This window comes from Hemibagrus wyckioides, linkage group LG01 (assembly GCF_019097595.1).
Source record: "Hemibagrus wyckioides isolate EC202008001 linkage group LG01, SWU_Hwy_1.0, whole genome shotgun sequence".
Classification (NCBI taxonomy): domain Eukaryota; kingdom Metazoa; phylum Chordata; class Actinopteri; order Siluriformes; family Bagridae; genus Hemibagrus; species Hemibagrus wyckioides.
In genome coordinates, this window is record NC_080710.1 from 21,517,363 (window position 1) to 21,534,522 (window position 17,160).

Here is a 17,160-nt window from a genome sequence, read left to right on the forward strand (position 1 = left end):
TGATGTGAACATTACCTGAAGCCCTTGACCTGTATCTGCATGATTATATGCATGCTGCTGCCACATGATTGACTGATCAGATAACTGCATGAATGTGCAGGTGTTCCTAATAAAGTGGATGGCGAGTTTATAACTCAGGTCTACTGTAACATTTGAATATTTATGACAGTGTTATGTCATAAATGAACATAAATGACTAAACATCAACTAAACTAAACTAACAACTAAACTACTAAACTAAACTACAGTCTTTATGTAATTATGTCTTAAGTAAATGGATTCAATGGATTGGGGTACTACTGCCATAATGGTCATAATGGCATGGTCAATAACCAGCATTCACATTGCTCTGAAGAACTAGAAGCATGACATGTCTCATTTTTTATGAGGCATCATCACGAAGCATTCCGTGAAAGGCTTATACATACACACCTAATCAGTGCCACTGACGTCAGGTGTGACACAGCTGCCCTTTCTCCAACAGGATGGCATTTTTACATAAACAATCACTCTGTCCATCTGTCAAGCCAAATTACCTGCACTGAGGAGGGTTTTTTTTTTTTTTCCAACCACCTCTTAGCAACCGTTAGTTAGCACCAGAGCCTGTTTCACACAAAGATGTGATTCAGTATGCAGCAGTTAAGAGGAGAGAAACAGAAGTTCATATATCCAAACCAGGACTTCCAGAAATCTCTGTGTTCAATGGCGGGTCAGTAGTAAAGCATAGAGTGATTTCGAGAGTATTTTTGTTTTCTTTCTGCTACCCAATTTTATGCGAATAAATGTGCCTAATATAGGACTTTATTTCCATGCACCATAGAAATCGAATAAAAGAAGAAAGAGACATTAAAGAGCACACAAATGACCCATAAGTGTTTCTGTAATGGATGTTAAAAAAAAAAAAATTCCCCTATTTAGTGATTGACAATTACCAGAATTTCAGCATTCAGAAGATAGAACAAAATAAATCATACATCACTGAAACTACACACATTTAACTACTTATTATTAAATTGAGGTTTGTTTGTTTTTTTTTGTATTGAGCTTTAAATAATAGACATTGACACAAAGCAGCTTTACAGAAATCTGGATGAGCGTCAGAGAAAATCTCCCTGACATAACACGAGTTGGAAACCTTGAGAGGAATCAGACTCAAAAGACAACCCATGCTGTTTTGGGTGATAACGTATAGTGTTATTATATGATATATAGTGTTATTGTATAAATTGTTAATCTATATGGTTCTAGGGACCTCTCTATTTAGGATGGCAAGATGGAGCAGTGGGTAGTTGCTGCCACGTCATAGCTCCCGGGTCCACGGTCCGAGCCAGACATCGATCACAGTGGGATTATTTTCTGTGCATGTTCTCCTTGTGTCCTTTAGGTTCTCTGGTTTCCTCTCTACCAAAAGGATGCTGGTACAAAGCCTGGCTATGAATGATTGGCCCTAGTTATGATCATGTCTGTGGTTATCGTGCCCTGTGATGGACTGGTATCTCACCCAGGGTGTACTTCCACCTCAGAAATTTTCCCCGCATGACCCTGACTGGGATAAAGCACTTACTGAACATACTGTTTCAAAATCCTAAATTGGACAGTTAAACAATTCTACCAAGTCCAAAATGTATTGCCACCTGCTTTAGGTTCTAACTGGGATGACATGCCTTAATAATTCCGGTAACTTTAAGAATATAAATCAGATGTTTTCAAATAATAAGGAGTGCATGTACAAATAAAGACCCGAACTAAGTCTGGAAATATGGCAAAAAAGAAAAGAAAAGTCAATGTTTTTGATTATTATCCTCTTTCAGCCACTTAGATGTAGAGCTTTATTGTGGAGCATTTCTAAATGGAGACTCCACCCAGAGGACATGGTGAGGACTGAGACATTTCAGAAATGTTCCAGACCCAGTTAAACTGTGCCTGGAGCCCCAGTAGCCCCTGTGAATCCTAGTCCTAATATACTACAAACTCTAGAACATCACTTTATGTAGGCATCACTTTATCTAGGCAACCTGTGCATCTATGTGTTTGTTATAAGTTTCTCTAACAAGGACATTTATGGATAAGTGAATATGTTGCCATTGTATGTGGTATTAATGTATCAACCATGTATGCTACGTACTTCCTGCCTTTTGCGACATCTGATCTAAACAGTTAAGTTGATCTACAAAACATTTAGGCTGATCAGGAAGATTTTAAAGCAAATCGGTGGAATAAATAGTGGAGAAGATTGTTCTAGTTTCACCTTAAAGAATCGCTGAGATAAGAATAAACTGCAATGGCTTAGTGCTAATAACTAACTGGTGCTAATGTGTTTTGACAAAGCAATATGGTTTGCACAGTAAGAGAACAAAGAAAACACTGTACAACATGATTAATGTCTTTAATTTGTTCAGAAAACTAACACCCAGAAGTCAACCTGATTAAACAGAAGTAATCACAATGTAACAGCAAAAAGGAAAACATTCAGCCACCAAATACAATTCAAGAGCACACACTAGTTATCTCCATTTTAGTGTTCAGAAATATTGTTCCACATAGTTGACCACTGAAGTTTTGGAGTTACAGTCCATGTTCATCCATCCTCATGAGATGTCTGTTAGTCAACAAGGGTAGCGACCACATCTGTGATGAGTTCATCGTTTCCAGATTCTAGAGAGGGAAAGCATAATAGGAAGAGTTTCATGTTGACGTGTCTAATTCTGGGGGAGAAAAAAGATGAAAAGGAGGGGGAAAAAATGTTGATGCAAGCAAAAAAAAAAAAAAAAAAAAAAATCAACATTTAAGCAGTTGATGACAGAGGCTTAAGAACTAGCACTGAACACAATAAAATATACTAGGGAGTACAGCAAGAAGGGGATACAAACAATGAAATGAGAATCCTTCACACACTTAATTTCTACTTAGTCTTAATCAACAGAGATGGGTGGATTACACGACTTCTTCCCCCATCTTGGCTGATATGACTGGTACTCAAAATGACAATTAAAGTGGTTTAAAATAGTTTGAGGGAGAAGTAAGCAGTGGTCTTAATCATTTCAGTAAGAATTATTCATCAGGTTCTCCAAAACAAATGTCCAATTTCCCAACTTTATTTGTATTTACCCCTCACCTAGTAGTTGATCATTCGCTTGACCGCATCAAAACATTTCCATTTGTCCGGGATATAGAAGGGTTCGAGTGTGTGAGGGAATGGCGTATCATATCCACAAACCCTGGTGATGGGTGCCTCCAGGTTTAGGAAACATTCCTCCTGCAAAGAGAGCCATAAAATAATTGAGTCACAACTGCAGGGATGAGGCCATTAACAGGCTGCTTAATACAAGTTGGGAATAATGCCTCCTTTTCTCCCACAAAACATATACCATAAAGAAAAACAAACTTATGCTACAGCCATGTTTTCCTTCTTATGTTCTTCATAAGTCATTGGCAGAGAGTTTAAAAACCCCGGCCACCCTCGTGTCACTGTCTTATATCCCATCTCACATTGGGGAGGACTCAGCCAGCATGCTCCATGGGGAAGCCAGGAAAACCTAAGCCAAACTGAAAAAATCCCCACACTTTCTTTAATCAAAGCCACCCAGTCACTACTATCCCAGGCAGTGCACAAAGCACATCTAAAACATAGTCATCATTTCTCGTTCATTTTCTGATTTCCCTTACTGAGGCAGAAATAACTGGTGAGAGATGTAAGATGAGCAGAGCATGACATAATGCACAGTTCTTCAATCCAAGTCAAATGCAGAACATGGGAAGGCTCATGTTTTCCTCCAGTTTGTACTCACTAGTGTTCAGGTCTCCCTATTGCACAACAGTTAGCACGCTGGTAACAGGAGTACTGCTTGGATATACATGAAGCCATCTACCAAATATCTTCAACTACTTCTAACTATATATTGGATCATTTTATTGTTATCATTATACACAGAATCACCCATAATGACAATGAGGTGACAACGTTTTCTGAAAGTTTTGACAGTTTCTACTAATAAATAAATACTAAAATCTCATTTAAATAAGTATTCAGACCCTTTATGCAGTACTGTAAAAGTAGCAGTTACAGCTTTCAGTCTTCATGTGCAAGTCTCTACAAGCTTTGCACACCTGGACTTGGGCAGTTTCTACCATTCTTACTAGCAAATCCTCTAAAGCTCAACCTGATTAGATGTGGAGTGTCGGAACTGCCATCTTTAAGTCTCTCCACAGATATTCTATTGAGTTCAAGTCTGGGTTTTGGCTGGGCCACTCATGGACATTCAGAGACTTGTCACAAAGTCATTCCATGTTGTTTTGGCTCCATGATTTGGGCTTAATGGTCATAGCGAATGGTGAACCATTAACCCAGTCTCAGGCGTTGTGAATTCTGCAGCAGGTTTTCCTCAGGAACCTTTCTATATTAAGGTGCATTTAACCTTTACTGAATTCTGACCACTTTTCTTAATGCTGAGAAGAGCGTCCATAGCATGTTGCTGCTACAGGGATGGGATTAGACTGGAGAGGAGCAGTTTCTTTTTTTTTATTTTCAGATATATGTTCACAATTTGCTAAAATATCATCTCATGTCTGAGTATTAGTTCTGGTATTACTAAAGCCACTGAAGCTGAGACAATATTCAATCATCCGTCCATCTTTATTAAACCCCTTCAGTAACCCCTTTATCCCAGTCAGGGCAGTAAATCTGGAGCCTATCCTGGGAACACTGGTTGTGAATTGAGAATGTTCTGGGACTGGGATGCCAGTCTATCACAGGACATTATGCACACACATTTGTATCTTCATTAATACCTATGGGTAACTTAGATTCACCAAGGTTTTCATGATGTGGGAGAACACCACATGCAAACACTAGGACAATATATGAACTTCACACTGACTGTAACCCAGTATTCAACCAGGGATCCTGGAACTGTCAGGTGGCAATGTTACCTACTGCAGCACCAAAAAGCTTGTATTTCTCGTGACACTAGGCTGGCAATGGGATGTCTTTTGGTGTTAATGGAAGCCATTGTATACGGTCTAGGCAAGCAGAGGCATAATCTCTCCAGAAAATATGGTGTGCATTAAAATAGTTGGGCCATAAGGAATAAAAGGCTGAGAAAAGGACACCAGGTCAAAGGAGCATACAGGGGATCTGAGCTAGCATCACAGAGTTTAAGCAGAGAGGATACATGTTCTGAAAAAAAGAAGCAGAATAACTATACACACATGGAAAGGTTCATTTTATTCAACCATGATGTGTGCTACTGACTTGAATGTAGTGTGTCTGTTCCTGCACATCAAACACTGCAGATATAGCCTCCCTCAATCCTGTCTGCTTAATTATGAGAGGTTAGGCCTGATGGATTTGGGGGATTTTCGCTGACATATTTCCTATTTCTCCTGATGCTCTACATTACCTATTGTGTCACTTCACTATTTCACAGGTCCTTGCAAACAGTAATTTCCTCAGTAATTTCAAAACAAAAGCCCCTTTGGTCAAAGGCAATTAATTGCTTTAATATCAATGCTTTAAACAAACATTCTGTTCTCATTTCACCTCACTGCTGTCATTAATTAAAAAAGCCATTGGTCACCTAACATGTCAGAGTAATTTAGGCATTATCTTGGTTGTAATCAGTCATCATCACCCTGTACTTTTAGCCTTTAAAAGAATAAATGATGTCTGTAGGATTCCCAACAGTATATAATCTGAATGACATCATTAGTGTTGAACTGTAGATAACACCATAATTGTTTGCTATATTTTAGCAATGTTAGTGTTGATGCTGATGCTGGAACTGTAACATGTTTTCTTTGTTGCAGCTTCACATCATCAAGATCAACGCTATTGGCTAAAAAAATATAGCTATAACATGATTATAGATCAAACACTCAGAAATTCAACTAAATGAATCAACTTGGGAAACTAGAAACAGCATTTTTTCTTGATAAAAAGATGAAAAAAAATACTGGAACCTCTAAAGAATAGCTGATATTAAAATAAATAAATCACAAAATGCATCGCTTACGCTTTGTGTTTCACTGGAACGTCGAATGGAATAATTTGTCATGGTGAGGAGAGACCAAATTAAATCTTTCTGACTGTGCACCAATAGACTAAACCCCCAGCACCCCTATAAAGGTATGGCGTTTAAATATTGATGGCAATGATGTTTTGCAATTGGTGGTCCAGAGGCGATAGTTAAGATTGATGGCATTAATTCTAAATATTGGCATACTGTATTAATGATGACCTGTGGAGGTCTGAACAGAACAGACTCTCTCATCCAACAAGAACAGTCTCACAGTACCCAGGTACACGAATTTACATCAATCAAGAAGAGTGGGTTAAATTTGTAATGTGACTATTGAAATAGCAGTGGGGGGGGGGGAATTCACTTCTGTGCAAGAGCTCAAAATAGCCATTCTCCATCACCAGCCTGGGGGCCTGCATTTCCACAATACCAGTCGAGTAGCTAGAGGCCATCTCTTGAAAATTGAAGGCAGATGTAATTTTATGTCATTTAGCCTCAAAGCAGAGGAGTCCACCTGCCAAGCCAGTATATGTCTGGACAACAGCTTCTCCTCAGCGTTTTCATTGACTAGAGCACTTTAAAAAAAAAATCTTTAAATAAACTTACTGGAAAGGCACAAGAAGTGTACAGTCTGGTCACAAGCCACCGCATCTAGACAGGGAGCTTCAGCAGAACTGCAGTTTTACTAGTCAGTGTTTATCTATGAGAAGTGCATGACTGCATGCAATACACTTTAAATGTCAGTGTAAAAATAAGTCAACATGGCAGACCGACTCCCGATAGTTTTGCTTTGGGGGATTACATAAAAATATTTACAGTTCATGTTGCAGTCATAAATTTGATCCATGCTACTGTCAAAAAAAAAAACACTCTATGTCAGCAACAGCCACAGATCGGAGATTACTGAAAGTGTAGAGTGATACGGAAATGCCAGTATTACTAACCATACATTGCCAGAAAAGAGTCTCCTAGTGGAAACCAAAGTCAGATGAGGATAGCCACATTCTGGCAACCACTGTGTATCTGGTATTTCTTATCCTAGCGCTTGTTGATTGCAAAACACATTCAATCAAATGGAGATTAGCCTGCAATATTTCATGTTCATTGATGCTGCTAAATAAAAGCTGACTAAAGAAGGCAACGAAAACATGTGAAAAATGTAACCACATGCAGCCTGAAATTGTATGTGCATGTAAGCAAACAGTCAAACTACAATAGCACTGTATTGATGAAAGATTTAATTAAATTGTTAATTAAATGTATTGAGAAATAAATATAAATCTTAACACTGAACCCAAAAAAACTAGATGTCTTCACTACTATCCATTTAAAACAAATTCTCCTCATTCCAAAAAATGAATTCATCTTCAGCTAATAAGAAATATAAACATAATTCTCCTAAAAAGTTCCAATCCATAATTGCTGAATATGACAAATGAGCTGCATGTGATTACTACAGTGCACAAATTTGGAACAAAAATAACCAGATCAGAAGACTAACACAAATCTCTTTTGTTCTGTGAGAACACTTCATTAACTAAAAATACAAAGCCATGATTTTAATCACACCCAGGTCATCAACAACCAAAAGTGATGAAGATTGCTCACTAAGGAGAATGTAATTTCTGAGAACACCATTGTTTGGTGTATTTGATTGCTTCAATATGCAGGACGCAAACCGTAGAGGAGCGGTTGTGTTAGCTGCGAATGACTGACTCATTAGGTCAGTATCATACATCTCAAACCAAACAATTGAGTACTTTTTAAATATTTAATCAGATGATGTTCCTTTATGCATTTTTAGATAACCCGCTTCTGGCAGCAGTGTCTGATCAACACTTTCCAGCCACTAATCCCAAAGGAAAAGAAATGGATAGCACTATCAAACCAAATTCAATCTTAAATTTCACTGCTGTTGGGACAGTGCTCTATTTAATCTATCTAAATGGAGACTTCACGACTCCACAACTGCTGGAGTTTATCTTAATTATGTCCAAAAATGCACAAAAAACATTAATGTGAGAAGTGATCTGTACTGAAGATATGGGATAGCTTCAGTATCTTGGGAAGACATCCCCACAATTTTCCTATAAAGAGATTCTTCTAGTGCTAGCACTGCGAGACGAAACACTATCAACTTATTTTAGTTTACAAATCTGCCCTTCCTCCTCAACACACACATACAGGGTGTGAGTAGGTTACTCACTTTGATGTGCTGCTCATCGCCACAACTCAGCATTAAGAGCTCTCACAGTTTAAGGTTTAATTCCTATTGATTCAAATTACAAGCCACTGGCATCAATTGAAGACCGGTGGGTCAGGCGACTGGGCTCTTGTAAAATGTGGTAGGTCTTCTCTGAAGTGAGTGTGCAGCTATGTGTGCTTTATAGAAGCAGCTGGTTATGGCAAGAGCATAAAGAAAATACTGCATGTGGTTCACGTTAAATGTTTAACCCAAAACTGGTGGAAGGTAAAGAGATCCTGGCAAAAAACATCAGCTAGGCTATTTATGAAGTTCACTGATATAAAAATCTGAGGAAAGTCTGAGTATTATATCCTATACTACATTCCCGAGATGCTCATGTCTGATGTTTGCATTCTTCTGACAGCATGGCTGCATTTCAGGTCAATTTCGCCAAATGTGGAAGAGCTTCCACAAACGTCAATGACTGCATATGCATATTTGGAAACTCTAGCACAATTTCTACTACCCATCATTGCTATGAACAAATTCCTATAAAGGAAGCAAGTAATGTGTGCTAAACAAACAATGACTGGTGCTTTGTTGAACAAGAAACAGATGAGTGACAAGAAGAGCCAGAGCAGAAAAGGGTTGTAAGAGAACCGTCAGAAAGACTCTTTTCACCATCCCTCTCTGGATACCCCAAAAGCCCATTCAGACGATCACATGAGCCGAGCCTTTCCTTCTTCTTCATACGCACATGCACACACCTCATAATGCCAAACAATGACACATGACACAGCTCCAGTCAGGACAGGATGCTTTCATTCCCTCACACAATTCCAACTGCCTTTATGAGCAAAAGAGAGAAACAATAATCCAACTATTCCACTGAGGTGTCCAGGAATGGCAAGATCGACCTAAAAATCCCTTTGTTCCAGCCATGAATCCAGAAATAACAGGACACAGCACTCCTCTCCCATTTTCAGGGAGTCACTGTAAGACTCGCTGAAGGGAGTGGTAAGGGAATGTCGAGAGACCAGATACCTCATTCCAGTCTCTTTCACTTAGGTGCAGAGAGGAACTTAGAAAAGTGCAAGGTTACAGCATTAAAGCCTCTATAGTATGAGAAAATGACTACTGGCAACGTACTGACTTGCAGGCAAGTTCCTCATAAATAATTGTTAGTAGTCTAGCAAACCAGACTTGCATTTACTAGACTTGAGAGTCTAGTACATTTCACTACATAGTACAAAGCATTTCACTCCGTCATACTGTGTTATGATTGTGTATGTAACGAATGCAATTTAAATCTCATTAATAAATGTGCCCAAAAACAACCAAATTTATAGAAAGAGGTAATGTGAGTGACTTGGCAGAGTAGTTCTCTAGCAGCATAGCTCATAACTCTTTCTTTCATAGCTTTTCAAAACTGCACTCTATTAGTCCAGTGACAATACGTTGCTCAGAAAAGCTAATTTAGATCCAGGATTCAAATTCTGCTTTCCCACTCAAAACTGGCACACATGGATCAGACTGCAACCTTTAATATTCTACATTTTGTGGCTAGAAAAGTATTTATTATGCTTTTGGCCACTCCATGGCAGATTGGGCAGAGATTCTGAGGTTGAGACTAGGTTGCTTGCATGTGGTGCTCAGGCAGCCAAATCATAAGCCCAGGAGCCCCATACACGCAGATTATAATCCCAAGGTATCACCTTTTTATACATTATTGCCTGGCAAACACACTGGATTGCTGACAAGGCAATCCCAAGCATTTTAAGTTGTGTTTTTTTTTATGTTTTGTTTAAGCGTTTCCTTTACACACGAAACACATCACGGTCCTGTCTCTTCACTCATGCTCTGAATGCTGAATATTTTCCACAAGGGGGAGCTATTGGTAATTTAGTAGCTTTTAGCCCGATTTCCATTTCAGTGCCAAATTTACAGTTACTGCATGGCATTGTTCCAAGGCAGATGGGTTTGTTACATTTTCTGTTTTCCATGTTATGTACACTTCAATCAAGACTACAAAGTATCAGAGGAAAACCTCAATCAAAACAAAATCTACAAGAACAAGACTGTGCTATTGCACTGGGCAGGTCAACGACTGACCCCCCCCCTCCCCCATTCAGAAAAACATCTGTAATATACAGTTTTTGAAACAGATAAAAATCAAATGTTTAGATGAGTTTTAAAAAAAGATTAAAGTGCGAGAACAAGATGGACTGACAAATTTTATTATTATAAATATTACTGTGGTCTAACACTTGCTGCTATGCAACAAAGCAGATGAAAGTCTATTATTTTCAGTGAGAGCTGGTGATATACAGTGACAGGCAGCTGAACAGCTATTAGTAAAGCAAAATGGGTGGACGAAATCATGCAAAACTACGAGTTTAAATACATGGAAAACAGAAGCAAAGTGATTGAGCAATTATGCCCATTTTTTCCTCCCTATTGTGAAATGGCTCACGGTCAAGTGCAAGAACAGCAATTTGTTGACAGAAAAATGTAGAGATTAACATAGACTACAGGAAGTCTTGCACTGATTTTCCCACCTGTGCAAAAATAGCTCAGCAGTGGCAAGAGTGATGAGCACCATGTTCCTTGGTATTCCCATCACAGAAGACCTCATCTGGACAACCAGCACTAGCTCCCTGGCCAAGAGAGCCCAGAAGCAGCTGCACTTCCTCTGGTGTCCAAATAAGGCAAATATCCTTCCCATCCCTCCTCACTAGGTTCCACAGAAACATCTTAGTGAGTGTCCTGAGCAGCTGCATCACTGTCTAGTTTGGGACTTGCAACATCTTCAAGCGGAAGACTCTACAGAGTATAGTAAAGACAGCTGAAAGCATCATTGGCACACATCCACCCTGTTTAGGACACTTTCCACTCACAAAACATGGGCTATTCTTTTTTCCCAAATATTAGTTCCTTACCACGTTTACAAAGGGACAGCAAATCAGCAAGGTTGGAAACAGTGTACACAATTAGCTTGATTTTGAAAACATTTTTTAAAAAAAATGATAATTTGAATTACTCAAAATATTCATAAAAATCACTCAGCACTTATATACCCCTCTGCCATCCAGACGACGGTTCTGCAGCATCTGCTCAAGAACTGTCAGACTGGATAACAGCTTCTATCCCCAAGCTGTCAGACTGATGAGCACTTTGCTGCCACCCTCCACACACATCACCCTGGGATCCAAGTAACACACTCTATCCCACTGCACAGACACTTTAATCATTAATGACGCACTTTGTCACTTTGTTCATTTACTGCACTGACGCACTGTTTACAACACACAGGCACTTTGATTGTAATGAATCCTAACAGTACTGTTACTTAAACACTATTTCTCTCATTTTACCATCACAGACAATTACTTCACCAACAAAATTTCCATTCCAGATATGGACCCTATGGCTACTGCAATGTCTTACTGTCATATTTAAATGTTCTCTTTTGTGATGAGAATGTATCCTCTACCGCCCCTCTGCGTACTGACACCCACTGTTTCCCATAACTCCTCCCTGCATGAGTCTTGTTCCTGTTGCACATATTTATTCATGTCCTGTCAGCACTGTGTATGTCATACATGTATCTTGCACCTTGGGTACAAGAGAAATGTTATTTCACCTTATTGTGTACTGCACACAATAATTAATAATAATTGTTATACAACAAGAGCTTTTTCAGTTACATATTATTATTATAGATATTATTTGGGTTTTTTCTGTGGTTCAGATGCCCAGGGAAACACATCATGCTGCTATATAGACATAAAGTGTTTGATTTTGAATGATTTTTCCCTCACATCAGCCATAATGATGCACAAATATTTTCAGTTCATTCTGACATTATAGACAGTGATGCACCAAGTGTACAATTTATACACTTGTTTACTTCCAGAAGTTATATTTTAAGAGAGATACTTTGATTAGCTGTCAGATTACGCAAAGCATAGTATTTTTAGTGGGAAGACATCTGATTTGTGATCAGATAGGAGTTTTGCATTCACAATTTCATTGTGTGGCCTTTTTTTGTACTAGCCAGGTGTTACCAGTGCAACCATAACAGACATTATTAAACTAAAAACTAGGTTGTCCATAAATTTCAGTGTATAGCAATTTGAGTAATATTAGGTCAATGAATGAATGAATGAATACATAACTAAAATCAAATTAGTACTAGCTCCATATACAATGAGAAGGTGAAGCTATAACTGTAACTGCAATTATTCTATATCTTTGTATTCAGCTCGCTTCAGGATCACTTGGTCCGCATGCTTTGATTTGGCACAGGTTTTATACCAGATGCCCTTTCTGTCACAACCCTCCTATTTTATCTGGGCTTGGGAATGGCACTGAGAGTTAACTCTTCAGTGGCTGGGTTAGCTCCCAGCCTGGGAACTGAACCTGGGCTGCAGCAATGGATCCTGCCGCTGGACCACCAGCAGGCTCCTGCAAATATTCTATATGAGCTTTAGAAAAATGACCGTATGTTGTTTATTGATGAAAGACCATAGCTGTATCACTAGGGGTGGGTGATGTGACATAAGTAATTCTCATTTTACTCAATATTTATCACAATGTACAGCTCTGATCATTTCCCAGCAATACACTACTGTTATTTCATGTATTTATGAAACATTATGAAAAAAATATCTATATTAAACCATCATATCAGCCAGCCCAACATGTCTGCATCATGGTTTAAAACAGTGTAGTCTTTTTTTATAGCTGCTCACAGCAGTAACTGATTCAAGCAGCTTTTAAGAATATGACTTGAGCCATATTCACCATGTTAGTTTCACTGGGTGGTGGCGCCTGTAATAAAATGTGCTCTGTTCTGTGATAAAATGCTCACAGCCGAACAGCATTAAGTGAACCCAGTTCAAACAAGTTCTACATGTGCTTCTAAAATTTCTTTTTCTTTTCCGGCAAATCTGGATTTTTTTTTGTCCTCACACACAGTGGTATGCACAGAATCTTTTCCGTGAATCATGCATGATATAGATAACTAAAAAACATTGTCTGGTCTACCGTTACTCATGCTGGGTTTATATGCTAGGCACTTTTCCAAACAAAGTGTAAAAGATCTTTTTTTTTTTTTTTTTTTTCCTTGTGAAAGATTTTTTTTCTTGAATCTTGTTCTCTGTTCTTAATGATGATGTGTTAGGTGTAAAGGATATCATAATCACACTCCTTCTTGTATAAACATCTAAAAAGTCAAAATACACATGCTTGTCTTTTATTTCAAGGCGTTTCATCAGCTTACAAATCATCCAATCATGTATTTTTGTTAGAAAATCTGAAATTTGGATGGAAATTATGAGGAATTTCAATAAAGCCTTCGGGTCTCAGAATTTGAGAATTGCTGGAAGTTTGCTAGAGCTGTGTTCCTCTTTCTGATATTGCTGTTGATACACTGACAGTCAGATAAATGGTAGTTAGATAGTGTGATTCGATTTTCTGACTCAATTCAAAAGATATGGTCATTCATTTCAGAAGGAAATCATCTCACCTCACCCACACACCTTTATCAAGGAATCATGTATAATCATGAGTGTACAGCAAGTTTCCATAAAAGACAAGAAGATGGATAGAATCTGCTGTTTGTGCAATTACAGGAAAACATGAAGACATGAACATAAAACACTACAACATAGGACTGGGCAAGCAGTGTAAAATACAACTTTGTCCTAGAGGTGAGCTAGCTAATGAATTTATGACCTGAATTTATGACATCCTCTGTAATGGTTTTTAAACCAAGAAAGGTTGCTTACTAACATTTCAGTGAGGCATCATCCAGGTAAAAGCCTTATTTTTAGTGCCTTTATTTGTCCGCCTCATTATATATGTATACGTACAAGGCAAAACCCTCTGGCTGACTCATCAGCTCTTAGGCAAGGTAACACATGCATACACTCAACACACAGTAACACACACTCCTGTTCAATCAGTCAGGGTAAACAACATCTCATGAATGCCTGCAAAAATGATCAAGCACGATGTTGCAGAAGCTTCTATAATCTGATCTTTCAGAAAGTACTAAAGAAATGGTCAGATCTCAGAGAAAGAATGAGAGTACAGTGGTTGTTTTCGCTGCATACTGATTACACCAGTGTTACTGGAATGATATATTTAGAGAACATATTTAGATATGTTTAAAGAGAGTAAGGATTATCCCTAAATCCCTTAAAACACTCACCAAGAACCATAAAAAAAAAAGTGACAGAAAGGACAAGAGAAAAGACTCTTCGAGACTACTCAAGCTAAAATAGCGTCAAAGAATTTAAAAGTTACACACGAGTGAGTAGCGGGACATGGTCTGTGGTTTGCAGGTCACATAAATAAACTCTCTGACCCAAAATCATCCTTATTACAGAAGTAGATATACAACAGCAGTAGGAACAGACAGAGGTTTCATTTTGTGAGCTATGATAGTAACCACAGCCTTGATGATACACTAGCACATGACAATTTACTAGCATATTTAAGTTAACTGGGTTCTTCGATCCTGTGTAGGGAATAAGACAGACAAGCTGAATGCTTTAATGCAAGAATTAATCGGTAGATACTTGTTGTGCTCAAGTGACGAGATGATTTGTATTAGGTAATTAACTCTGAGCAATCTGATCAAATAGAACTTTGCAAAAAAATAAAAAATAAAACCTCAGGACACTGTCTAACTCTCGGGTAAATAAGACATTTAAGCTGCAAGTGTGTCTGGTTTTTACCTGAACAGCTGTGGTGATCTCAGCAGCGAAGCCTCCGGTCACAGGAGCCTCATGACTGATTAGCAGCCTCCCCGTCTTCACCACCGACTATAAGAGAACAAATAAAGACACAAGACTTTACTTACTTATACCAATTAATAAGCATTCCTGTCAATCCATCTACTTAGATGCACTGGTGGAATATTAGATAATAAAATGCAACTGAATTAAATTAGTTCAACACTGAACAAACTGACAAAAACGAATAAAAGGCTTGTGACAATGACTTATATGGAAGTCATTTTCTTTTGATATCTTGGGGCATTATGATTTAAATTAATAATGGGTTTTGAAGAAATTTTTAAAAGTATTATCAAATCTGCTTGAGACTGCCAGTAGCTAAATTTGCATTAAAACATAAATATTACCAAAATATTACCAAGATTATTGGACTTAATAATTTGAATATCACGTAACTGTGTAAGCTTAAATGAAATGAACAATAAAAACCTTTCACATGCGATTCATCCTTGTGCAAACCTAGATCTAGTGAGCACTCGGACTCGAACGGTTACTAGCTCAGACCTGCAGGTTTCTATGACAACCTCAGGCTCTGTGGAGGGCACCCACAATGCCTTATAATGACCATATGTCTCTGTGTTTAAATACAGATTACAAATTCACTCAAACACACCGCACTGCTCTTAGCCTGTTAAAAATAAACATGCAGCCGCAGCTCTGAGGCCTCGACAAAGCAGCCACAGGATTAGTCAGAGCCGGAGATGTAGGAAAAGGGTCACCCTGCCACCAGTAAAAACACAGCATCTGTCAGTTTACACTGAGGAAGACAAGAAGTCAAACACACCTCTGTGAGCAGGTGCTGTCTTCCCAGAAAGCTTTAATTGTCAAAACAGGCAAGGTTTAGTGTTTTTTAATTGCATTAATTAAACTCTGAATCAGTTCATTCAGTCTTTTCATTAGACGGCTGCTATGTGACTCACGCTCCAGACAAGCCACATCGGTTTGCACACAAACAGGGGTGGAGAAAAAAAAACAAAACAAAAAAGCTAGGTGACACACCCCAAGTTTATTTGATAAGAAGCTAAGCTACTTCTCCATGTTGTGCCCACTAAGGATAATGATGTGATGGGAATGTAAAGTGAGGCCTGCATGGTGGTATAGTCTGATGAACACAGTGATCAAGGATGGCAGGCATCTCATCTCACTAGACTGAAGCCCCACATTACTGCAGGAGGAAAAGGTCCCACCCGGAACATACCACAGTGATTCACATATACTTTAAATCCTTTCTCTTGGCTCTCCACCTTGTTTCCACACCTCCATCTATACTGCTTTTCTTTCTACCCATTTATCGTATAGTTGTGATTTTATCGTATAACATAAAACGGGAGAAAGGGATAAACTGCCCATATCCAGGTGGGCAAAGCTTGTTGAGACAGATCTAAAATGATTTGTAGCTATAATTGCTGCCAAAGGGTCTGAATATTTTTCAGTGAATAATACATTTAGTTTTTGATTCTTAATTAATTTTGCAAAAATAACTAGGGTGTACCTCATCATGCGAATTTAAGTGTAAATTGATGAATGATGCATTCAATATCAAATCCACTACATAGATGCAACAAATAAAGGGGTCTGAATACATTTTGAATACACAAACCCATATAAATATATAATGAAGACAGCTAGTCACAGCTAGTTTCCCCCTTAATCTGATCTCTTAAGTGTGAAATAGGAAATAGGCTAGAAAATGATGAAGCCAATGAGGATAATGAGAGCAGACGTGCCATGTGTCTGCAGTGCCGTTGCTGAGAGAACACACCGAGTTGCTGCGGTATGCAGTGTTTTCTCACGAAGGCTTTTTGTGAGCAGATGTGGAGAGCTACAGCACTGATCTAAGGCCAATCTTTAGCAAAGCAACTTCTCCACTGCAGCAGCTTAAAATTTAATCAGACTTTCTATGTAAACAGTGTTTGGCATTTGTGCTACAAACAGTTCTTGGGACAAATTACAGAAAAAGGTCTGGAAAAGCAGTGTACACTTTTAACTTGCAAGCTTCTAGAGTTGATAATGAAAATAATAATAATAATCTCATTAAGATTAAACTATTCATGCAGACTTCAGATAATTCTTTTTGTAAATTAAAAAATAAAAAGATATGTTGAGCTTCTACTTCCATAGAAAAAGTTGACAAAATATCTTAGCCAAATCA

General features: G+C 38.3%; 1 protein-coding gene across 2 annotated transcripts in view; it reads right to left on the minus strand.

Annotated features, from left to right (window-relative positions):
• Positions 1-2,367: 2,367 nt before the first annotated feature.
• bckdhb (branched chain keto acid dehydrogenase E1 subunit beta) overlaps positions 2,368-17,160 on the minus strand; it is a 49,720-nt gene continuing 34,927 nt past the window's right edge. The window contains exons 9-11 of one of the 2 annotated variants that reach the window (XM_058397825.1): positions 14,949-15,035; positions 3,116-3,256; positions 2,368-2,655 (exon numbers count right to left, since the gene is read on the minus strand). In XM_058397825.1, coding sequence (XP_058253808.1) covers positions 3,116-3,256; positions 14,949-15,035 — 228 coding nt within the window. In that variant the 3' untranslated portion in view covers positions 2,368-2,655. Of the gene's footprint in view, positions 2,706-3,115; positions 3,257-14,948; positions 15,036-17,160 lie in introns of both variants that reach the window. The other variant, XM_058397834.1, reaches the window with a different exon arrangement.